Source organism: Melopsittacus undulatus, chromosome 6 (assembly GCF_012275295.1).
Source record: "Melopsittacus undulatus isolate bMelUnd1 chromosome 6, bMelUnd1.mat.Z, whole genome shotgun sequence".
Lineage (NCBI taxonomy): Eukaryota > Metazoa > Chordata > Aves > Psittaciformes > Psittaculidae > Melopsittacus > Melopsittacus undulatus.
In genome coordinates this window covers 18,398,026-18,421,692 of record NC_047532.1, presented here as the reverse complement: position 1 = coordinate 18,421,692, position 23,667 = coordinate 18,398,026, and the positions used below count along the sequence as shown (strand labels likewise).

Sequence of the window (23,667 nt, the reverse complement as noted above, 5' to 3'; positions counted from 1 at the left end):
CAGAGGACAGTTCATCTGTCTAAACATACATCCTCTCCCCCTTCCTCCTTAAATATTTAGTGAAGACCAAGCCAGTATCAATGTCTGATGTAGTTATGGTGCTAATAGGATGTGAATAGATGCAAAGTTTTCCCTGAAAGGGAGCACCTTACTCTAGGAAGAGATGATGGTGGGGGGGGGCTCAAGGAAAGACATGTCTAGTGCCAGCCTCTGGTGCATCTTCTCATGGGCACTGGTAGCTCATCTGGCAGTCAGTTGGGTAGGGTGTCAAGCCCAAGAGATGCTGCATGCTGCTTAGCCCGGAGCCTTAGGTTCTCAATGCTTGTAGTTTTACTGTTCAGGCTTGGAAGGGAGCTGGAGGCCTGCAGGATGGGTGAGGACCAGACCTGCTGAGCGTGGGAGAGCGACTGGTAGTAGGACTGACAGTGCAGGGAGCTCAGCGGGGCCATGTTGACGTTCATGCCCAAGTAGGGCATAGCAGACGGTGTCCCCATTTCGAAGGAGGAGTAATGGACCAAGTTGTTGGTGGCTGCCATGTGCTGGCGGAATTGCTCCTGCAGGCGGAAGAGGCTCAGGGGTGAGGATGAGTAGGAGTGAGTCTGAGCCAGGCCACTGCTGGATGAAGGTGTCACAGTCACGCTGATAGGGGACTCTGTAGCAGGAGACAGAGGGGATGGGGGTTATTTCTACAGGCTGGATGCAGGTGCTGATCCACTCCCCAGTAGGGCTTAAGCTGCACCATTGGTTTTTTTTTTTTGCATCAGGAGGGAAAATAAGAGGGGTTGTGTTAGCTCAGGAAACCTCAACTTGTGTCTGCTCTATGCCTAGCATCTTACAGCATAAAACAGGGGCTGACCTCTTTGCTATGAGGCTTTACTGCTGCGTCATTCCTGCTGCCGCTGGGCACTGTTCTCCCCAAGCTCTAACCTGAGCATAAGATCTTTGCTTTCTGTATGCTGCTGTTACAGTAGACATCATACCCCTGTGTGGGTCCCATTTAGTGCCGAACACAAGTCTGGGCAGCCTACCTACAAGCACTCACACCATAGGGAATAAGGGCCTATACCCAACCATCAGCATCCCCCTTGGAAATGCCAGGTCCTGCCACCAACCCCCATCAAGATATTGCCCCTCACCTGCTTTTGGGCTCGCTCTCTTGCAGTTCAAAGCCTTGCTGTCCACACCAGGGCTCTTGTCCACTTTAACCTCATCCAAGGTGCTCTTGAACTCCTCCTCTCTGTCGGTCTGGTCCTCGGCCGCTGACTCGCTGGCTGACTGCTCCGACAGGGTTAGGTTGAGGTCCGTGCCTACCTCACTTGGGAGGCTCTGGACCTTCTCCGTCTCTGGGGTGGTAGCCTGGGTCTCCAGCATGGGCAGCTCTGTCTTTCCCTCGCTGTGGCTCCCTTCACAGTCCTTCTGCTTCTGCAGCTGCTCTTTCTGCAGGCTACGCTGCTTCTTACGGAATTTGGCTCTCCGGTTCTTGAACCAAACCTTCAGTGCCACAAACAGCAAAGGGGAGAACTCTGAGAATCTTGCTTAGTGCCAGATGAAGCATCAGTCACCCCAAGTAATGAGGTACTGCAAGCCCACTGTGACCAAATGGCATTCCACTTTGTTGGGTCTTAGAGCTCTACCTGTTTTCAATGTTTTGACACATAGCACAACAATATATTTTAACAAATGACCATCCTTTATGTTGATTCTTTAAGACACTCTACTGGTGGTGATTTTTACTAGTCTTTTTTTTTGTTGCCATTGTTCTATTTTAACTGATCAGAATGTCCAACCAGAATGTCTCATATCTGAAACTGATGACATTACATTGGTTTACAGGACAGTGCTCTGTTAGTTTAGAAAACAGTCTGCTTATAAATGTACCAAAACCATGGCAGAAACACTCAAAAGAATTAATTACAGACACATGATGCTATCTGGGAACTGAATTTAAGGAAGGAGGAAAGAATCTGTGTTTTTCTAACCTCAATCAGTACAGTGGATTGGAAGCAATACATTTGCAAATCTTGTTAGTGTTGTTTGGTTAGTTAAATGAGGAAACAAGAATTCTGGAGATCAAAATGTCTCGACATTTGTATAAAAGAACTACCTTTTTTACTACTTATCTACTTCACACTAAAGAACTTGCTATTTAGTCTTTTAAACCCAGCAGTGCAAGAACTTTCCCACCAGCAGGTTATGAAGCACATTGCACTAGTTGAAACTAAACAAAAAAAACATACAACACAAACCCAAACCTTGGCTTGAGATGTTACAAATAGTGACACTGGTGGAAAAGAGCAGCTGGAATTACTTGGGTTTCTGCTCTTCTGAGAAAGCCAGAAAAGCCTCACAAATAAATAAATAAGTAGACTTCTGTTGATGTTTCTAAAATTCCCCTAAAGAAATGTGAAAGAACAAATGAAAACCAGTGTATGCTTCAGACAATCCTGAACCTAAAAAATGTGCGTGTGGATTAAGAATTTCTGTAGCAGATGTATAGCTACAGATGATTTCACCCCCCTCTGCCTCCACCCTCCTCTTTCTTTGACAACTTCACTGCCCCAAAATCTTCAGTTACACTAGAAGGATCATGAAATGCCCCTGGGATCCCCACTATATTCATTTAAACATCCCCATTCATAGACCCACAGAATATCAGTACCTGGACTCTGGCTTCAGGCAGGTTTGTGCACATGGCCAGCCGCTCTCTCATCACCACATCTGGGTAGTGAGTCTTCTGGAAGGTCTTCTCCAGCGCCTCCAGCTGTTGGGCCGTAAAGGCCGTGCGGCTTCGCCTTTGTTTGCGGTGCTGGGATCCATAACGTGCCTCCAAAATGATGTCTTGAAATGTACAGCCGTTGGAAGACAAGAAAAGTGGCCAGTTTAATTATTGGAATTTGTATGCTGACACTTGAATAAAGCATTGGCAAACACCAGAACCTTCCAAACATTTTTTGTCGTGGCTCTAGATCTAGTAAAACACATACACACATTTTGTTGGTTACTTGAGGTGTTGGAGGTGATAAAACCTCTCACTAGAAAGCTCATTCTGGAGAGGGATACGACAGCTGTAGAAACTGTTGAGACTCCAATGCTAAATTTGGTTGAAACAAGCCAATCTGCTCCAACAGCAGCAGAGCAGGACATGCAGATGCCCAGACCTCACTGTGGCATAAATAAAGCCCCTTTGATTAAGAAACATAATTAAAAACAAGGTGGGGTTTTCACCGCTGTAATCAGAAAAGGGGCCCAATATTATATGACGTGTTCTCCTTAAAGCCAAGGGCTAAGCTTCTGCAGGCTTTGTCATTGCCATGAGGCGCTGATCAGTGGGAAGAGTACAGGCAGCTTGAACACAGCTGCCTCTGGCTCATTTGTTGGCTGCAGCTGCCTTAAAAGACGTGCATCTTCCCGGAAACCAGGCTGAGTTGGCTCTTCTTTAGTGTCTCATATGTAGCTCACTGTAGTTATCAAGGCATGATATTGGAGGGCTGTTCTGGGTTACTGAGAGCACTCTCCAGCATCTGGGGTGGAAACAAGTCCAGCCCCATTGACTGCGAGCCCAAGACTCATGTGCTAAGCTCTTCTCAGTAGAGGAGCCACTCACAAGTCTGACTTTGCAAAGTGTGCTTGCAAAATCACAGGCAGAGAAGAAATTCAGACTGAGGAAAATCTGAGGCCAACAGTACAGGGCTTATTATTTTACCAGAGGTGTTGTTATTGCACAACAGTTAGTGGGAGTAGAAAGATCCCAAATCAATGAAAATGCAGTTACTTTATTTAAAATGAAAAAGAGAAGAAAAGAGAAGAGAAGAGAAGAGAAGAAAAGAGAAGAAGAAAAGAGAAGAAAAGAGAAGAAAAGAGAAGAAAAGAGAAGAAAAGAGAAGAAAAGAAAAGAAAAGAAAAGAAAAGAAAAGAAAAGAAAAGAAAAGAAAAGAAAAGAAAAGAAAAGAAAAGAAAAGAAAAGAAAAGAAAGGAAAAGAAAAGAAAAGAAAAGAAAAGAAAAGAAAAGAAAAGAAAAGAAAAGAAAAGAAAAGAAAAGAAAAGAAAAGAAAAGAAAAGAAAAGAAAAGAAAAGAAAAGAAAGGAAAAGAAAAGAAAAGAAAAGAAAAGAAAAGAAAAGAAAAGAAAAGAAAAGAAAAGAAAAGAAAAGAAAAGAAAAGAAAAGAAAAGAAAAGAAAAGAAAAGAAAAGAAAAGAAAAGAAAAGAAAAGAAAAGAAAAGAAAAGAAAAGAAAAGAAAAGAAAAGAAAAGAAAAGAAAAGAAAAGAAAAGAAAAGAAAAGAAAAGAAAAGAAAAGAAAAGAAAAGAAAAGAAAAGAAAAGAAAAGAAAAGAAAAGAAAAGAAAAGAAAAGAAAAGAAAAGAAAAGAAAAGAAAAGACCTTTATTATGCAAGTTGGGACATGCTGTGCTACAGTGTTGGAATGAAATAGTCTGGCGAGAAGTTTGTTCTCGAAGAGGAAATGCAGAAAGAGCAGTATCTGGTATCATTTTTAATTCAGTTAAGAATGTGATTTCCAGTAGAAGGGAGGAATGAACACCCTACAAAACAACCTAACAGGGAGGAAAGTCAGCATTAACAGCCTGCGGAGCCAGATGAAGGCTCTTGCTGCTGTTCATTTGCGCTTTTGTCGTGAGCACTGTGGTATGAATCTAAACAATAAAACAATCCCTGCTGTCAGGCCAGCCCTAGAACCACACAGCCAGGTTCCAAATACATTGTCTAAAGAGCACAGCAAATCAGCTTTGCACTGCTCAAACATTCGTCTTCCAAACTTCCAGCTGTTTCATTCTAGGCCAGCATTTGCGGCGCCTTTCTGAGCAATTGCCAAAGCCACGTGGTTTTGGCAAGCAGGAAAAGATACGATCAGGCTAAAGGTCTTCAGCTAAATAGGATATAGCGTTGGTTGCCTACAAGAGACTTTTGTGTTCAAGGTATTGGAGCAGCTTGGGGAGTTAAAATGCTGCCTCTTTGAAGGTAAAGAGACCATCCTTGATGCATTCAGTCGCAGCACACAGTGCAGTCAGGAAAGAAGGGATGGAGAGGAGAAGGGATGTTCCAGCACAAGAAATTGAAGCTACCCTGTAATATTTTACAAAGCTAACATTTGTGCTTTGAGTACAAGACACCAGGAGAAAGGACACTGGTTCAACACCCTACTTGAAGGCTGGAATATTCCTGAATTCCTAGAATAGAGGTTAGACCTACAAGTTCCCCAGAGGCAGCAGCTCATGCATTAAGTTTGGCCACTCCAAAGAGAGCCAACCAGCAATTATTTTAATGTTTTAACTATGCTTTCAGGCTTTGTGCATGAAGGAGAATATAAATTGCAGGTGAGGCTTTGCAGTTACAATCAGAAACCTCTGTTTTCTGACTTAAGGTCATTTGCTTTTGTGCTGCTTTATTCTGACTGTCCCTGGAAGGCAAATGAGATCTATAACCTGCACTGAAAGATATTCAGAAGTAACAGAATGTGAAGCAACTGCAAAGGAACCAGCTCGTAGGTATATAATGCCTACCCTGGCAATGATAAGCAGAGAAGGGGACCGTAGGATTTAATTTGGAAAGTCTTCCAGGTGGGTTATTAATTTTAAAGATAAGAGGTCAGGAAACCAATTGAATCTCCCTGTCAAGAACATAAGAATAGCTTTTTTATTCTTTTTTTATCTCCCTCTGCTTTACCATAGATTGGGTCAAAGACATAAAGTCCTCCATGCTCTGCTGTAAATGATGCAGATGATGACAAAAATCTGTCAAGAGGAAAAGGGCATTTTGAGACCAAAGGTCTGCAAGACATATTGCAGAACTCAGGACCATCTACTCCCATCTGATCACCTGCACACTGAAAGGATGAGGCAAGGAAGGAATGGATGACCAGGACAAGGAAAGTGCCCAGCTGTCATCACTCCACAGCCCAGCAGTAGAGCCAGGATTAGAGTCCAGATATCCTTGATCCCACTTTGGTTCTTTCTTGATGGGGACAATGACTTCCAGCTCTGCTCTACAGTCCCCCAGGGATCCCACAGGCCACAGTGAGTGGTCTAAGGAGCCATGTTAAGGAGGTCACTACTATCACCTAGATAGGGGAACATTGTTGGCATGAAGATTTGAGAGTTCACTGATCCAGAATCTGAGACCTTCACCACCATGTCTTTGTGGGCTACCCACCTAGAAGGACAAGCCCAAAACTTCTGCATCCTTATTATGGTTTAAGCCCTGTCTTTTAAATTTAGCCCACTAAAGTTGTCTGGATATATGATTATTTTCCACCTACTCTGGGTTGGAAGGAGTCACTCCAGATTTTTGTTTTCCTGTAGTATCAGACAACTTTAGAAAGGTGTCTTAAAGAGATGTGTAACTTTCAGACAGTCAGGGAAGATCATTCCTTTCTGGGAAGGCCTCTAGAATCACACCTATGGTAATTTTTTGCTTTAGCTTCAGTAAACTGGTTGTCAGGTCTAACACACTGCATCCAAGCCATGACCAAAATGGTGATGGTGCAGCTGTTGACCATTTGCAGTGTAGTAGCCTCTGATGATCTCAGCCGGATCTGGGTGCTTTGTGTTAGGCTGAACTCTAGAGCAGATATATTTGCCCTAACATACCAGATAGTCTCAGGTGTCCATCAATTATTGTTAAGCAATTCCACCTATCATATGATAAAATACTATTTGGACTATGCACTTCTTTATCATAACAGTATCGATCCAGTTTCTGCCTAACTGTCCCACCATCAACAACACTGTATAAATAACACCCTCTAGGTAAAGTCATATGTGACTTTCTTGAGCATAAAAAAAGATCTTTTGGAAAGCAAAATACAAATGCAGCAGAGAGGGAGCCAACAGGATCTGCAAGGAAGCGTCACCCACGATAGGGTCTAGAATCCCCAGGAAGAAAGAGGTAAAGGTGAGACCCAAAGAAGTTCCAAATGAAGATCATTTTCCAAGTGTTTGGTAAGACAAGAAATGGAAAATAGTTGCAAGAAGGGGCAATAAGGAAGAACAAACTGTGGCCTGGGATGGCAGGAGATGACTGTTAGGGGATGCAGGTCCCAGGCTCCTCAATGGGGAAATCTAATTCACTGCATGCTTATATTCATTGTGCTTTTATTTTCTAACAAGAACATGAACTTTTCTGCTATGTTTTTGTTCATCTGTTATAGCACATTTCAGTGTGCTTTTCATTCTCCCTTTTCAATCCCACACAGTAGGGCTACAACCCTTCTCACCCCCGGGGTACCCAGCCATCAGAGGCCAGTCTGCAGTGAGGCACAGCAGTCCGCTGGCAGCCAAAACAGGAGGGCACACATCACATGCAGGTCTTAGCCACATGGCCGGTATTGTGGTACACACCATGTCAGTGGTCTATGTCACACTCCATATCCAAAGAGTTTCACTCAGAGCAAGCAACAAGGGTTCCTTTCCCCAGGGAATGGCAAAAGCCATAAGTTGTTCTTACCAGCCAGTCTCTCTGCCAGGGTGAGGGCATGCACCGAGGGCCTGTAGTCAGGGGCGTGCTGGGCTTGCTGAGCTGCCTGCTGGTGGAGGTTGTACATGGCACTCAACGAGTTCATGGCGTGGAGGGAGTAACCGTTCACTCCATAGTGCTGCATGGTGACATAAACCTGGGAAACAGCAGTGAGAGGAGAGAGGTGCTTAAGAATGGGCAATTCCAGTGTCCTGGTGGCACAGCAAACCTTTGGAAATGCTGAGCTCAAACTTAGACTGCTGCGTGCAAGGCTCAGTTCCAACCTCCCAACCCCAACAGGTTCTGGGACAGGAATCAAAATATCTCCTGTAGACCTAAAGCAACAGCAGCACCAGACTGGCTTCCAAGTGAGAGAGAAGCATTTGACTATATCGCACTCACGATATGTTGAACAAAAGATGAGAAAAGATTTTTTTAATATACCATATTTATTTTATTATTGTGGTTTTCAATGAACTGACCTATCTCCATCTCAGGACTAGCTGGAATTTTGTCCCTATCATTGCCTACAATAGGCTGTTCCGTAATCTCATTGCTGTAATGTCAAACAACCTTTCTTATCGGAACTCACTCATATGTAATTTGTTTCCATTCATTTTTCTCGAAGTTCTTCATAACGAAACACAAATGGTACAGGAAAAAAAAAAAACACATGTGGTGTAAAAGAAAATAAATCTGTAGCATAATAGGACCACAAATGTTATGGCTAAAGAGGGAATTAAGCTTTGCAATAAATACTGATGTTTCATAGCTCAATAGCAAGGAAATTATTTCCAAAAACAAATGGCTTTTTTTTCTAGTGTGGGCTCTGCGTGAAGCTTCAAGCTGTTTTTCCTCACAGACCATCTGTAAAACTGAGCTCATATTGATCTCAAAAGCTGAGTGATGCTTCATAAATCCCTGCTATAAACGAGTGAGGGCCTCCAGGATGCCATTTCTGCAGCTTGTAAGACATCGGAAAGGAAGTTGTGAAACACTTGCCACAAAATATAATCCTTAAAATATCATTTACATCAGCAACTCATCATCTGGGAAGTCAGTGCAATGAATGAATGAACATGCAAAGAAAGAGGTCCAGCTGGACTAAGCTAAGGAAGCAGATGGGTTATCTAGGCAATCTCTTAGAAAGCACTGATGACTGGAGGGAGGTGGTTCAAATCCTGTGATTTTAGGAGAAACCTGATACATTGAACAGCAGAAATTTGGATAAACAATTATCTGCTGCTTTTCCTACACAAATGAAGGAAGACTTTAATTTTGTCCTGTGGAGGATTTACACCATGGAGGACAGACTCATTAAAGAGGAAGGAATGGAAGCAAATTGGTCCCCCTGCCCCTCCTGCTCTGAATTGCTGCTCTCTCCCAGACCACCTTGATGTAGGAAGCACAAGCATGGAGTGACCTTGTTTAACACTCAGAGACCAAGCTGTAGCTCCTGGGAAAAGCAGCTAAATTTTGTCCGATACACTATGGCAATGATCTGGGGCACCTTGTGGCTTCATCCTCTCAAGTGTCTCTCCAATGTGGTACCCAGGAATGCAGAAGGAAGGCATGCAGCTAGAGTTTGGTCATTCTGCCAGTTCAGGGATGGTCTTCATTGCTCTGGGATGGGTTTCTGGTTTAGGATGAGGGATTCTATGATTCTGTGTCATGAATGACAGCTTTGCCTTTGGGATTGTCTTCTCAAAGAAGCTGCAGTAATTAAAAACAATAATTTGGGAATCTAGCACTCATCCTAATTCCTATTTCCCGAAGTCCCTTGTGCTCTGCCACATCATTTCAGTGTCCAGAGCACTGGTGGAAGGTGACAGATCCAGGTGCATTTAAATCATAGAGACCTGATACACAACCCGATGCCATCTTCATCTGTTTTTTGTCTCCCCATTCACCCACCCTGGATTCACTTCCTCAATCCCTTAGTTTCAGATTCAAAGAGAGATCAGTGGCTATCCAGTACCTACATATAATCATAGAATATCTCAAGTTGGAAGGGATCCACATCCCACCTTGCTCTGCACAATGCCAGCCACATCCTTATGGCTCTTGGAGAATATTACTGTCACATCATTTACTACCACATCCTATGTAGAACTATAAGAAAAGAACCTACCTCCTACCTGTCCTACAGACTGACAATTTTTATGTGAATAGCTGATACATTGAAAAACACATTTAAAAATATATATTGTAGCTGTTCTGAAAAGCAGGGGGAAATAAGATCTGCTTTGTTTTATGGTATCCAGGCAATTACTTTTGAATTCAAAATGTTTCATTTCAAAATTTTCCCTAGTTTTTAGAAAAGCAAAGATAACCCCATACCAAAATAATAACCTTCATCTATATCCTATTAAGGATTTATTCACTCTAAGAGGAGAGAAAGCCCATACTATTCTAAGCTGAACCACTGCGAAAACAGATATTGTTGGCTCACATGCTGGCCTCAACACAAGAATTCCATAACTCTGCTCTAATAGAGCTTAGGGAAGACCTGAGCAATGCCAAAATTGTCTTTTGGTTCTCTGCTCAAGGTGAGGAGGGACTTCACATGCCAACAGATTGTTGGCATTTCAGTTTTCCCCACAGTGGGTTCACAGTGAAATTACAGCAGGGATGTTGCTTTGCTCCTGGTGGCACATGATAGGAGACAAGAGCCTGACCCAGTGATGTGTGCCATTGATGTGGCCACATCTTTCAGTGACACCTGGGGAAGACCTGCAGCTCTGTGACCTGGACGCTACCACGGATGCTTCTGTTGGTGTTTGTGGAGCAGCCTTACGCCATCCTTGGCATGCTCATTTCCAAAGAGCATCATCCCACCCCAGCCTATGGCAGTGTACCATTCAGAGCACACCAGGCTGGCTCAGCGGGCAGCAGTGCTCAGCCAGACCCACCACCAGCAAGACCACTGCAGCCAGCTGGAGAGTTTGCTGCTTTGCTTTTGCAGTCCAGGAACAGACTGGCTTTTCTGGCTAACACAGGCAGGGAAACAGAGGTTTGCAACTTCATGTTGCCTCTTCCCTTCCCACCTCTTAACTAGTGAACCAGCTGGCTGGTTCCACCAGCTTTAGCAAGCAGGGTGGAGAGCTCAGAGCTTAAGTTCCTGCATGCTTTGTGGAAATCATTTGAGGACACAGAACCTACTAACTGCCCTGGGCTGCTGCCAGACCTCTGTCCTTAATAGACGCTGGAGAATCCACACCAGGGCTCAACCTTGCCAAGGGATACATGGGAGGCCAAATGTCTTTGACTCCCAACTCACAGAAATGCCTGTTTCTTTTCTAATCCCCCTTGCATGACGTTGGTTGTGTACCAAGCTGGCATACTAAAGGACAGATGAAGAGGGAGAAGAGAGGAATTTTCCCATACTATACAGTCTTCTGAGGACACTGCCTATGATGTTGTGTCTGGAGCTCAGTGTTTCCACTGAAACACTTGCTCCGGGTAGATTGCAGTTTATTTGATTGTTATGAGATGCTTTTGTGTGTACATGTGTGTCTGAACAAACTCTTCAGGGTGGCCTAGAAGAGAGTGCATCAAATAAAGAGTAAGGAAAATAAAAAGCAGGGGACTTAATGGTGGACTCAGGACAGGAGTCGATACCCACCACAGCTTTGGTGATGACTGCTTGTCATGCTGTGGTGCAGACGACAAGCAGAACTTCCTACTCACTTGTGCAGCAAACGTATCATCCCAGATTCAGTATCAAAAATGAGGGAATTTACTGAGCGAGACTGTTCAGCCTAGTAAGCAAAGTTAACTGAGACCGCAAACAGCTCCTGTTTAACCATCAGCTCCGAGCACACTTCAACCCCAATAAATTAAATATTTAAAAGACATCATGCAGCAATTTTTTTAATGGAGAAAGCCATTCATCAAGCCACTGCCGTGTTTCACAAGCTGTCGAATAGTGCTTACACTGGTTAAAATAATCTTTATATTTCATTAAGCAACCAAATAAGCTGATCCCTTCCCACTGGCTGTATAGATGGTTTTAATTTTCAAACTCTGCAAATGCATCTTTTATGTCTCCGGGTGGCTGGAGGGCCTCAGGAGCAGCCACAGCTGGGAGGAGGATGACAGCGAAGTTTGAGCTTCTGCTTTATGGAAAGGTACAGGCTAAGAGAAGCTGGGAGAGTAATGTAAGGTCCATCCCAAAAGAAAGGGACCTGATTTTCTGCATCACAGGTCATTGTGGAGTTGGGAGCGGTGTAGAACGGAGTTTAGAGCTGAGAAAAGGTGCAGGAAAAACACTATGGGGTGAGGCTAGCCTGGGTTTGACCCTGCTGACAGTCAAGGGCTGATCCTGAAGTATTTGCTCAGCACAGGGGGATGGATGTCTCCCTGCAGCGCCTGGGGCTGGTGGTTTCCTCCTGCATGGCCCCTCTGGACCTCATCAGTGACTCTTCCATCCCTGGCATCAAAAGACTTGTTCCTTCCCTGCTTCCCATGTTTCGCATTACCACTCTGTGAGGTCTCTGCACCATGCCGTGTGCCCAACCCTGCCAGGGTTCCCACTTCTTCTGCCTTTGCAATCCTGGCATTACTACCTTAGTCCCCAAAACTCTCCTATGGCTTTTACCTCACACTTAAGTCTTCACCATGGAAGTTGCATGGATGCTGAGCCCATTTTTCTTTTTAAGCCTAGAGGGAAGAGATAGGTCTTTGTAAGATCTGTCCCCACAGAGAGGACTAGGGTTCCCCTTAGCTTTAACTGCTGCTGGCTGTGAGAAACTCAGGTTTCTCCATTGTCTGCATTGCATAGAAGCCAGGCAATGTAGGTCCCTGCCCATCCCAGACTAATCCAGAGAGCAGATCACTCTTTATTCAGCAATTGCTGCTTAATCTAACACAAAACAATTCACCCATTTACCAGCCAAGATTGGGAAACCCATTATCCTGGAGCAAAGCAGCATTACTCCAGTTGCAACATGGCTCCCCGTCCACTGCTTCCCAACACTGGCTTTGAAAACCTCAGTGTTCCATAAAGTCATATAGCACAAGAGTATTGCAATTTATTGTATACCACTTAATTGTGTAGTATATAGGGGGAATTTGGCCATGGGCTTTAATATTATCAGCTTTGGCTTCTCAACTTTTGCAAAAGGCTTTAAATTTCCCTATATAACTGATAATTCATTTTGTATCCAGGCATATAATGTTGTCCTGAGACAAGAAGAGAAGAGAACCATGCATTTCCTCATCAGGTAAAAACTCCTGTTCCTACACTGCAGCTTGTGTATGTGTGGAACCAAACCAGATCTGGGAATAATAAAATGTCTTTTAAAAATGATATATTTAAGTCTTCTTTTAACAAAACATCTCTATTTTCCCTTCTATCAGAGAAAAACAAGAACAAAACCACAAAATCCAACCTGCAACTGTAGTAACTGCACCCAAAAATTTGAGACCAGAGACATTTTCTGCTCACTCCTCTCCCCATTTCACTCCCTTACTCCACCTCTCAAAACATGATCACTCTGTACCTGGCTTCACCTGCCAGTCACACACAAGACCTTTAACGAAGAACTGACAAAACTCATTAAAGGAGAATTGTCTATCACTGCATCCTGCAAACTCAGCTGTCACTTGTGATGGGCAAAGAGTTTGTCCTCATGCTGAGATGCCCTAAATAAAGACATCAACGGCAGCTCCCTGTGCCAATACTGCTTTGGGGAAAAGGAACTTTAAACCAAGACGGTGGTTTTGCTCAAGTGCATTAGGCAGTAGTAACACACCCTCTTCCCCCCACATCTAAACTGAGTTGAGGTGGAGGAGTGTTCTTCAATAGCATATTCTGACCAGTTTTCCCAAGTAGAAGTAAAATGATGCCCAGGGCAAGATGCATGCTGTTCTCAAACAAACACTATTGGGTGAGATGAGTTTGAGGTTGGATGTAGTACTCGAAGCTTTGCAGGGGCTTTGTTATCTTCTCTTTTCCCTTTAGTTGGTCCCTCAAAAAACTGAGCGATCTCCCAAAAAGTGTTGAGATTAAATTCGTTGACTTATACAAGATACTCAGTTGTCATCATGAATAATGGGGTAATAAAACCAATGAGTTAAAAAGGCTTAATTTCCTAGAGAAATCAAGAAGAGGATACCAGAGTCTGCTTTTTAATGGTGGGCACTGTGGGGTGTTATGTTATCATCTCACTAAATCTGTCCTCAAACTGGGAGGATTGGTGATGGAGTGGGGTTTATAAGGACTTCCTCAGATGGGAAAGAAGTTGTACAAAAAAAGCTATCTGTGGACTTTGGCAGCTCCCTGGTAGAGTGAAATTCAACACCATAGTTCATTAGTGATAAAGAGAGACTTGCTAGAGATGCATTTGAAGTTTGCAAGAGCTCAGCACTGCCTTGAGTGTGTGCCCTAATGCAAGACACAGCTTGAGCATGGGAAAAGCATCAGTTAAAAAAGATAAATCATTAAAGAAAAGTCTGTTTCTCTTGTCTGGTGTTCGGGGTCCTGTAGGTGATAGAAATAAAGAGAAGCAGCCCTGTCATGTAAAAAGAAAAGTTGTGGTTCTCCAGGCTGGGAGCTGCTCAGGCGGTACAAATCACGACTCGTGTTTATGCAAAGCACAGGAACCCGTTGTTCGTTACTAATGGGGAATAACAGCAAATGGTTTGTGCTAACAACATCCCCCTTATTACTGCTGGCAATAATCATCATCAAAAATAAGATCACAACAAAATATTTCTCCCCCCGCTCCTGGAGCTGTTCTGCTTTATGATTTTATGCTTTGAGTCCTTATTCAGAAACACTTTAAATCAGCAAGATAAATAATGCATCTCTGTCTCTGCTTATCTAACAGCCTAAGAAAATAGGCTCACTCTACATACAGACATCGGTTTTATATGTATTTGGTACTAAATGAATTACATACCTGGGGGTCCTGAATAAATGATCCTTGCAGACATTTTCTTCAATCCTTTTATATATATATATGTATCCCTAAATCTTTAAGATATATAAAGGTCTAAAATCACATAAAATAATAACCAGCCTGTTATAAATCAGTTTTGTCCCTCACGTGAGATTGCTGAATGTGTAAGGAAACAATCTCACTTTTGTAGTGGATGAAATATAACTAATTTGAAATACTGCAATACATCATAGCTTCTCATTCAAAAGTCAAAGTCCGAGAGCAACATGCACCATAAAACCAAGCTTCCAAAGGACTTTTCTTAGAACTCAAATAAAGGAATTTGAAAAAAGCTCTCAAAAAAAAAACACCCAAGATTCCCCATTTCTGGTCTTCCTGCAATATTTGTACACCTCTGTAAATCCTGGATTTAAAAACAGTCGATTTCTTAGTGCATGTTAACTAGATCTGGTCTAGTTAAATAAGTCTCAACCCACTGAGAGCAAAACCTGACTGATTATATCAATTCCTGCAGCTTGCATTCAACTACTACTGCTGACCTTGGTATAAATGAAAAAGACCTTTTTTCCCAAAACCAGGAGGTTTGCCAGCAGATGAAATCTGGAAATACTTCCAGTTAGGGGCAGCACCACAGTTTTTGGACAGACCTTGCCAAATAATTGCCTGGGTCAAGGCTGCAATGCTGAAGAGCACAGCAATTCTATTTTCAATCTCATCTATTTGTACCAGAAACATAACAGGCTGTAAGAGAGTTTGCGAGTTTTATAAAACAAACCTCAGAGCATCCTGCTGAGACAAGGAAGTTTTACTGTAGTGCTCTACAAACTCACACACCAGGTTGAAAGCAGCTCAGGTAATGGGCTCTGGCTGACAGAGGTAACTCTCATCAGCTGCTGTGATTTTTATTTAAAGCTTTTGTGAAACCAACATTCTCCCCCTCCACCCTTCAAAGCCCCACATAACAGAACCTGGTGATTGACTCCCGCAAAAGACTTCCCAGCACCTCTGTTTGCAAAGGCTTTCTTCAAAGGGCAGGCTCGCAAGGTTCAAAATAGGATAAAATAGAGTAAGAGACACTCTCAAAGTCTGTTTTTGAGCCAGGCATAAGTTTTAAGGCTTGGAACCCAGTGATTTGCAGTGGAGAGCCAGGACTGGGATCACTAACCATCACTGTGGTGCTAAATCTCTTGCTTGCCCTACACATGACAATCAGTGTTTACAGATCAAATCAGTACAAACACACCTCCCTTCTCCCCTTCAGAGCAGCGCTCAGTGAAAGCTCTTGGCATTTACGTTGAAGCAGAAACATTTTCCTGGATAAATAAGAAAAGCTCCTAATAGGAACATCACTTTAGTCTCAAGATGTCATCCTGCTTCCAGCTTGGTAAAGAACAACTAAAATGATGCATTTTCAATTTCTTATGGTTAATAGTGCAATGGAAACCAAACCCTGAAGCCCAGATTGACCGTGAGGAGCTTGGAGTACCTACAGCCCAGCTCCAACAGCATTGCTGCTGCACACTGCACGTCGGTGGATGTGGACCACAGCAGCATCCCACTGCAGTCAGGCTCTCACACACCCGTGCTGCCCATCTGTTCCCATGTCTTGAGACCTTACAGCATCTCTGCCTCCACACTGGCCCTGACTTGGGGTAAACCTTAAAGCACCATGCAATCAAGCTACTGAATTCACAAACAGCTTTAACTGTTTAACTTGTGAGTTACCAACAAGTACTTTCCCTCCTCACTCTTTCCAAAACAAGCGTGTTTCTGGCTTGTTGTATTTGCATGCAGTTTGTTTGGCTCAGCCCTTCCTCTCACTTCTAGGAAAATGGTTTTGCTTGAGAAGCATCATTTTGTTTGTCTTAACGCTGGTGAAGAGAATTTTCCAAACCAGACAATGGGAGAGGTCCAGACTTCCTCCCAGACTCTGCCCTTCCTCAGGGCTGCTGGCAGCATGAGGGGTGACTCACTGCTTGCTCTCTGCCCCCAGTACACTTTTGCCTGTGGCATATTTGATTGTAGTTTGCTTCCATGAGCAAATTGACTGACTTAAAGACAGCTCCTTGGAGTTGCTGGTGGTGTTCAGGAATCTCCACTCTCCCTGGAAGAGGGACCAATGTCCTGGAAGATGTTACTGGTCTCATTAACAAGACAAGATCTAGAGTTCTGTGTCAAAATATGGTTTTAAGCCTTTTTAAGACACTTAGTGACCAGGACCCTCTGTTTGTCCTGAGTACTGCAACCACAATACTGATCGTACAATCTCACTCTGAGCCCTATCACAAGAGCTCAGTCACTGAAAGACATTCCCAGTTCCTCTCCTGCTGCTCTAAGGTGCTGTCAGCCTGGTAGCTGGAGTGGCAGAAAAGAATGTGCACTTGCTCCCAGCACTTTCCAATGCGATGCCTCAGCCGAGATGCTGGGCTTCAAGGGCAGCAACAGGGATGAGGCATGGAGGGAGGGCAATTTCTCCACCCACCATCACCATTCACCAAGTAAATGTCAGTTGGAACCCTAAATTCTGGGTATTTAGCTGAGAGCAGCTAGATATGCACACAAGGAGGAAGAGCACAACATGTCTATGTGAAACACAGTGATTTGCACTACATCATTGGAGTTTAACCCAGTTGGCACAGTATGACTTTCCTATGTACTCTTCCAGCTGGTTAGCTGAAAAGTGCAATTTTGCTTGAAGTTGATTTTTGAGAGCACAAGCAAATTTCAAAGGAGTCAGAAGCTGAGAGCCTGAACCCAAGATGTTTCTGCAAGTACAACTGGACCACAGGTTTTCACAGGTAGATGGTGCTTGTAGCCCTCAAGATTACAGTCACAAAACACATGATGGCAACTGCTTCTGCTCAGACTAAGATCAGCTACGAGGCAAAATGACAGAAAAGTCCTACCTTACTCAAAAAGAAATAATAAATAGTGAAAAGCAGCTCCAGCAAGCCATTTTGTGGGGCATTTCTAATACCTTAAAAGAATTAAACCAGAAGTTTTAAGCTTTCCTTCTTTATAAGTGATAACAGCAATTTTCTTCCTAATGTAAATAAAGCTATCTGAATTCAGTGGCATTTATTAGGAAGGGCTGGAGCAGGGACAAGACTTGTGCTGCTTTAAAACAAGGCCATGAACTGGAGTTAGCAGGAAAGATGCCAGCAGCTCGGGAGCACAGCAGGTACATGTAACGCTTCCTTTCCCATAAGCACTTGGATCCATACACTGAAGTGCAGTTGCCAAGGTAAGCAATATATTTTGGCCAGCAGCAGGTGATCTGTGCTTTAAAGAGCTGTGCACTGTAAAGCAGGCAGAGCAGCTAAATATCCACTGGGTTTTGCAGAAAGATGTGTTCTTCAGCAGAAGCACATTTCTTCATCTTGGGCTAACACACACTAAGAGGATACAGAGCTGCAGCCTGCTCATTCCCCTGGTGCTCAGTATGCTTGGTGTCAAATGGTTGAAGACACCGCTTTTCTGCACCTCCCTTTGTGGGAGCATTTTCTGCCCTGAGAACCATCAACTCACCTCCTCATTGAGTTCCCAAGCATCTCACACACACACATACACACACACTTAAAGTTGTAGCATCTTGGACAGCTTTAGATCCGCATTTCTCAAGTCAATGTTTGCTCTGGCCGTACAGACGCTGCGCTTGATCCTGAAAGAGTTGTGCCAGCAGCTACGAGGAACAAATCACATTTGTCTTGTGGTCCTCTCACAACTCCTGGCTGTAAACATTCATTTCCCACTCTCTGGAGAACTGCTGATCCACCATGGTCCCAGCCCTCCCTCTTAGACTGTCTCTGTCCCAGGACCTATCTGTACTTGACTCGCTTTAGAAAACATAAGGACTCTAAACCAAAGCCTGATGAAGTCAAAAGTAGAAAAAAAGCCCTAAAAATCCATTTCAGTCTCTTTTATTCTGGAACAGAACGGCGGGGTGAGGGGGGGAACAACAGGATTTGGCTAACCTCGGTGCCCCAGGAATTAATTCCTGGATATTTAGCTGCATTTCAGAAATCTCTACTGTCTTCACAACAAGCACATTTTGATGGATGTTCCCCTCAAGTAGGTTAGTTAAGCAGCAGTTGCATAGAATTGGAAAATTGGGGCTCTATTGAATGTGTGCTCTTCAGTGGTTTTTCTACTTGTGTGTTTTTGCCAGATGAAGCCGGGTAGTTATAAGCATTTCTGTTCGAACATGAGTGGTGGCAACCAACACTGAATACTTTAAAAGGCAACTGACATCCACCAATGCCTCAGTAGAAGCATTTCCAACCTGACGAGCTGGATTTCGTGATGACCCTGAAAATAACGCTGAAAGAATAACTGGTGTCTTAGAAAACACGGGATAGTTCTAGCTAAAGGGTGCGCCCATCACTTCACCGCAAAACTAGCAGGTAACCACATCAGAGCTTGGTCCTACACCTTCTTTGCAGCACCTTTGTTTTGGCAGGGCTGGTTCTGATAATGACAGAGGGAAGAGAAACTACTCACTCCAGCTTCTTTTCATCTGATCCCCCTCTTTCTCAGCAAAACGTTCTTTTAAAGTGTAAAGACACCGGGAACAAAACCCATTGCAGTCACTCCCTTTACGACCGTATCGTGTAAAACTTGCCTGGCCAGCCTGCCCTTCCCTCTGATGTGTGAGAAGCTCCTCCGGCTCTATTTCTTTGATGCAGGTAACGACCCTAGCACTAAGGAGAAGCCACATCTGCACCAGCTCTGTGAAACAGCTGTGTCTTCTGAGACGGTGATAAGATCACTACAGGAGCCTGCTGGTACATATGACAAAAGGGAGAACATCCCATTTAAACACCAAGATCTCTTTAAATTAGCAGGGAAAGCTGGAAAGCCAATCTAAACTGGCTTCCTGTGTACTGAGATTTTGGAGGTATTTTTGTATCTAGTACATTACACCATTTAATACAACCTCTCATCACTCATGGGGTAACTCTGAGTTGAAGTCACTCTTATCCTTTCAGGAATTTTCTGCCCGTACGGTTCTTAGTTAGAACGGAAAAACTGACCTTAGGAACACAATCTGAAAGCCAAAGGGTTGTAGGTCCAAGTCTCGACAGCTGGGGCTAAGGAGGAACTGGGACTGACTTGCATCGGCTTGCGGGTGGAAAAGTGAGCGTGGAAGAGAAAAGCTAAACAGTCAATGTGCCAGTTCTGAGATATGGTCAAGATAAACGCAGAGCGGTGAGAAACTGCACATTCGCTCTGTGCTCCCCATTGCACGGTGAATGTGGACCAGGGAGGGTAGTGGGTTTTATAAACCCACCTTCCTCGGGATGAGCCCCATCCTGCTCTCTCTAGGATAGCGGGACAGCCTCGTCTGCAGCGGGGCACTCCTTGGGGCTCAGCCTTTGCCCCCCATCGAGGACACTAGCACCCACTGTGGACGTGAGACATCCCGTCTGTTATGGGTCAGCTGTTCACGGCTTTAAAACGCAGAGAAGGGAGAAAAAACAGCAACAGGGGTCGCTTGAGAAGCTGGAGAAGGGGCGCTCTGGAGGTGACTCTGCAGCCCACCTCGCTGAACCCGGCCAGGTTGGGAAGAGGCAGGCGACCCGGGACGGTCGCTTTCGTACAAGGCAGGAGCGGATTCCACTCCTCATTTGCTTTGTGCAGAGGTGAGAGGAGAGGGAGAGTTAAAAAACCCCAAACCCTCCAGCCCTGCCTTTGGGGAAGTGGAAGGCTACTTCAGACAAAACTGTTATCCATTAACATCCAATTATCACTTGGTCCAAGCCATTAATTATAAATCAGCCTCCTAATTGGGATAATTAGCTCTCTGCTACTTAATGTAGTATGACTGATGCGTTTGGAAAGAAGGTAATCAGTTCATTTGCTTAGCGTTAGGCGAACAAATCCAACTCTCACGGTTTAATTTCAGCCTTAAGCCTACCCCCTCCTTCCCGACCCCATCAACATTAAAAGCTCTTTGCAGCCCCATTAATTGTTTGGGAATTACGGCGGGGCCGGCACAGGCATCTCCGCAGGGTTTTCGGGAGGGCAGCCCCCAGGCCGGGGATGCGACCGGGCCCGCAGCTTCCAGGGTCCCCGGGGGGAATTGCTGGGATTTAGGAAGGGGGTTAATTACAAGGGACGGGTCTGAACCCGAGCGCGACCCACAGGTGCGATCGCTGAGGAGGAATCGAGGGGTTCTGCCCTCCCCATCCCCGCCTCGCCTATAGAAACCAGTTTGGGGAAAGCGGAAAAACTTTCCTTTCTCCTTTGCAATTCTTTTTTCCCTTTTCCTTTCTCTCTCCTTCCCCTGGATGTCTCATTAATACCGGCTGCTCGGCGAGCCGCCGATAGCTGCGGGACATTATTAGATATTTATTACTGTCATTTACATGGAAAACTTGAGCTAACCAAGTGGAACTGGAGGGGGCCGCCGGAGGGGACGGGATGGGGCGGAGAGGGGTGATTTGCTTTTTTCCCAGCCGCTGGAACAGGAACCGGGACGCAGCCGGAGCCAGGCCCGCTGGAGCGGAAGGTGCGGGAGGAAGCCTGCAGAACCTCCTCTGCTCCCACCGGGGACGGAGGGTTTGGGCCGAGCTCTTCCTATGTCCCAGGCTTCGGTGCCGCTTCGCTCCGACCGCTTTTCGTTTCGAAAGTTATCGGGAAGCGCTTGGTGCGCGCATCCCACCAGGAAACGGGGGATGGTGCCCCCTCCCTCCTTCCTGCTGCCGCACCCGCCGAGGCGACCCTCGGCGAACCAAGGACCCGGCTCGGGATGCACTGACCCCCGCTCCTCCCCGAGGTCCTCACCAGGAAATAAACGAAAAGAGCAACCAGAGAAAGCCGCCGGCAGCCGGGATCACAGGGCTCCGTGTGGAATGTTTCTTGCCCCTTCTTCCCACAAAAAGGAGCAGCCACGGCCGGTCCCGCAGTCAAACCCCATCTATCCCGAAGGCGAAACTTCAAGGGCCCTGCTTTGGGCTGGAAGAGCCCGTGTCCCGTGCTCCCCCCACGGCGGGACCCCCATCCAGAGGAGGTCACTTTCGCCCTCTCCTTGCACCCTGCAAAGGGGACGGGTCCCCGGTGCCCAGGGCAGCGGCACCGAGCGGGGACACGGACTTTTCCCACTCAAGCGCTGGCTGCAGAGGAGCCCCCCCCCTTTCCTCTCTGTTATCCCATGGCCCGAGGGGCGACTCTGGCGGAGATGTATGAGATTTCTTGCGGCAAAAATATGCATGCTGATCCCCATTTGGTTAGCCCTGTAATGGAGGTGTAAATAGGTTTCGACTGCGAAGCCCTTAATTTATCAAGTGAGTCTGACAGCAGAGGTCCGGGGTTTATATACCTCTTGAAGAGCAAGAACAAGGAGGGGGGGCGGCAGAGGCCGGTCCCCACAGCTCCTTGCAGGGGGGTCCCCGTCTGTCTTACCGTCTAACCGCGTAAAGGGCTGGTGTAAGAGTGAGTAATTTTGCCCTAGACAGGTTTCGCAGCGCTGCCTGACTCTCGCCCTCTCTTGCCGTCCCTTCCGCGCTCAACTTCGAGCCGCACCAGAAAGAATAAACCCCCGAGCCACCCCTAAGCGATGCATCGCACCCCCCCCCCCCCCCCCCAAGCTCTGACCCTCCTGTAAGCGCTCACCGGGCTGCGCGGCTTATTAAAACATCATTATGGAAACAGTGGGGAGAAAGTTGCACTTTTCCCCTCTTCGGCGCCCGGCAGACGGAGGGATGCGCGTCCCCCACCTTCCGTCGAGGCGGGTTGGACCCCTCTTTTCGCCTGCCTAAATCCACACAGGAGCGGGAGGGTAGGAGAGAGCGAGACCCTGGGCTGGTAACTGAGGCTTTGCCTTCTTTGTTTTGCTAAAGTGTAAAGTACTCAACATAAACCAAAGATAAAGTGAACAGGAGGGGATAGGAATTGCGCTGGAGCCCGGGTTTCCCCCTCGGCGATGCGCGCATCCCCGCCGGCTGCTCCCCCCCTTCGCAAACAAGCCCCCAACTCCCCTTATTTCCCCCCTGCATCCCCAACCCTCCGGACCCGCGCTGCCCAGGGATGGGGTTGGGGGGGGGGGTTTGTTCTTACCTGGGGCGGTGGCGAAGCCTCTCCGCCCGCCGTAGGAGCGCAGCGCTGCGCCCCGTCCCGCCCTACTCCATCCGGCCGCGCTGGCTGCGCGCTGCCTCCGCGCCCGGCGGAGCTGCCATCTACCGGGAGGCAGCATTGAAGAAGGATTTTTAAAAGGAGCTTCATAGCGACCCGGGAGCTACCCAGCAAGGTTTTCAATGGTCCTCCACCCTGTCAATCAAACCCGGGGCTGCTGATACACCCCCCCCCCCCCCCCTCCACCCCCAGCACTCCTTACCAGTCATTTACTCCAAGATGAGGTGTAAACGCCTGATTAAATCCCTAGGAGCGGATGGGATGCCGGTGGAAGGAGGAGGGCTAGACCTCGGCTGGAGGGGATGATGGGGTCTGTAGGGCATAGAGGAGGGAAACCATGTCCCCCCCCCCAAACACACATCCCCTGCCGGAGCTGCCCCTAAAGTTCCCCTCTCCCCCACGGCCCCTGCGCGGTGGGGCTGCTAGGGGTAATCTCCAGCGTTAATTACAGACCCACCGCTGTCCCCACCCTCCTCCGGGTGCCCTCGTTGTCCCAGCCAAGCCTGCTGCACCCTTTGGTAGCTCTTTTAAATAGGAAGAAGTGGGGGGAATACGGTACAGAGAGATAAAATTAGGGATAGTGGAGGACCCCTATTCCGTCCAGTCGGGACCGTTCCAATCGGACGGCTCTGCCCCCCCAGAGGGAGGCGGCAGAGTGGGAGCGGGCAAGGATGGGAGGCCGCGAGGCTTCGGAGGACCAAGGACCATCACTTAACGCATCCCCCCGCTTTTGTAGTATGTTTTTATGCTCTCTTCCTATTCCCTCCCCCCCCCTTTTTTCGGGATGTAAAAGAGGAAAACCAGCTTTTCTGTTTCTTTCTTTCCCTGTGCGGGATTTTAGCAGGTACTTTCCCGGCCGGCGGTCGGGCTGGTTATCTGGCAGAGCTCACAAACTGGAGAGGTGGTTGTGTTTGCTTTTCAGCTTTGCCATGCCTTCCCAGCAGAAAGAGCAGTTTAAAGCCTTTAGAGAGATTGCTAATAGATGCCAGCTCCTTGCCTTTAGATTCTCTCCCAGCCCAGGAGGATTTAGGATGGGATTGGGAGACGAGACGCCATTTCAGGCTCCAAAACACCCTGTTTTAAAATGACTGCGGGTAAGAGGATTAAAACAATAATACCCTTCTCTTCTTGAAGGTTTTTTTTTTTCCTTCCCCCTCTCTCCCT

General features: G+C 46.1%; 1 protein-coding gene across 2 annotated transcripts; it reads right to left on the bottom strand.

Moving 5' to 3' along the window:
* Positions 1 to 251: 251 nt before the first annotated feature.
* On the bottom strand, positions 252 to 22,564 carry DMBX1 (diencephalon/mesencephalon homeobox 1). 2 transcript variants are annotated; one of them, XM_034064214.1, is made up of 5 exons: positions 22,429 to 22,564; positions 7,457 to 7,622; positions 2,660 to 2,838; positions 1,137 to 1,491; positions 252 to 652 (listed from the first exon to the last, which is right to left on the bottom strand). In XM_034064214.1, the coding sequence occupies exons 2-5, from the start codon at positions 7,608 to 7,610 to the stop codon at positions 252 to 254; spliced, it is 1,089 nt and encodes a 362-aa protein (XP_033920105.1). In that variant the 5' UTR covers positions 7,611 to 7,622; positions 22,429 to 22,564. The 2 variants fall into 2 exon arrangements, with proteins under 2 accessions (XP_033920105.1, XP_005151158.1); XM_005151101.2 differs by lacking the exon at positions 22,429 to 22,564 and having other exon boundaries at positions 2,660 to 2,855; positions 7,459 to 7,610.
* Positions 22,565 to 23,667: the final 1,103 nt, after the last annotated feature.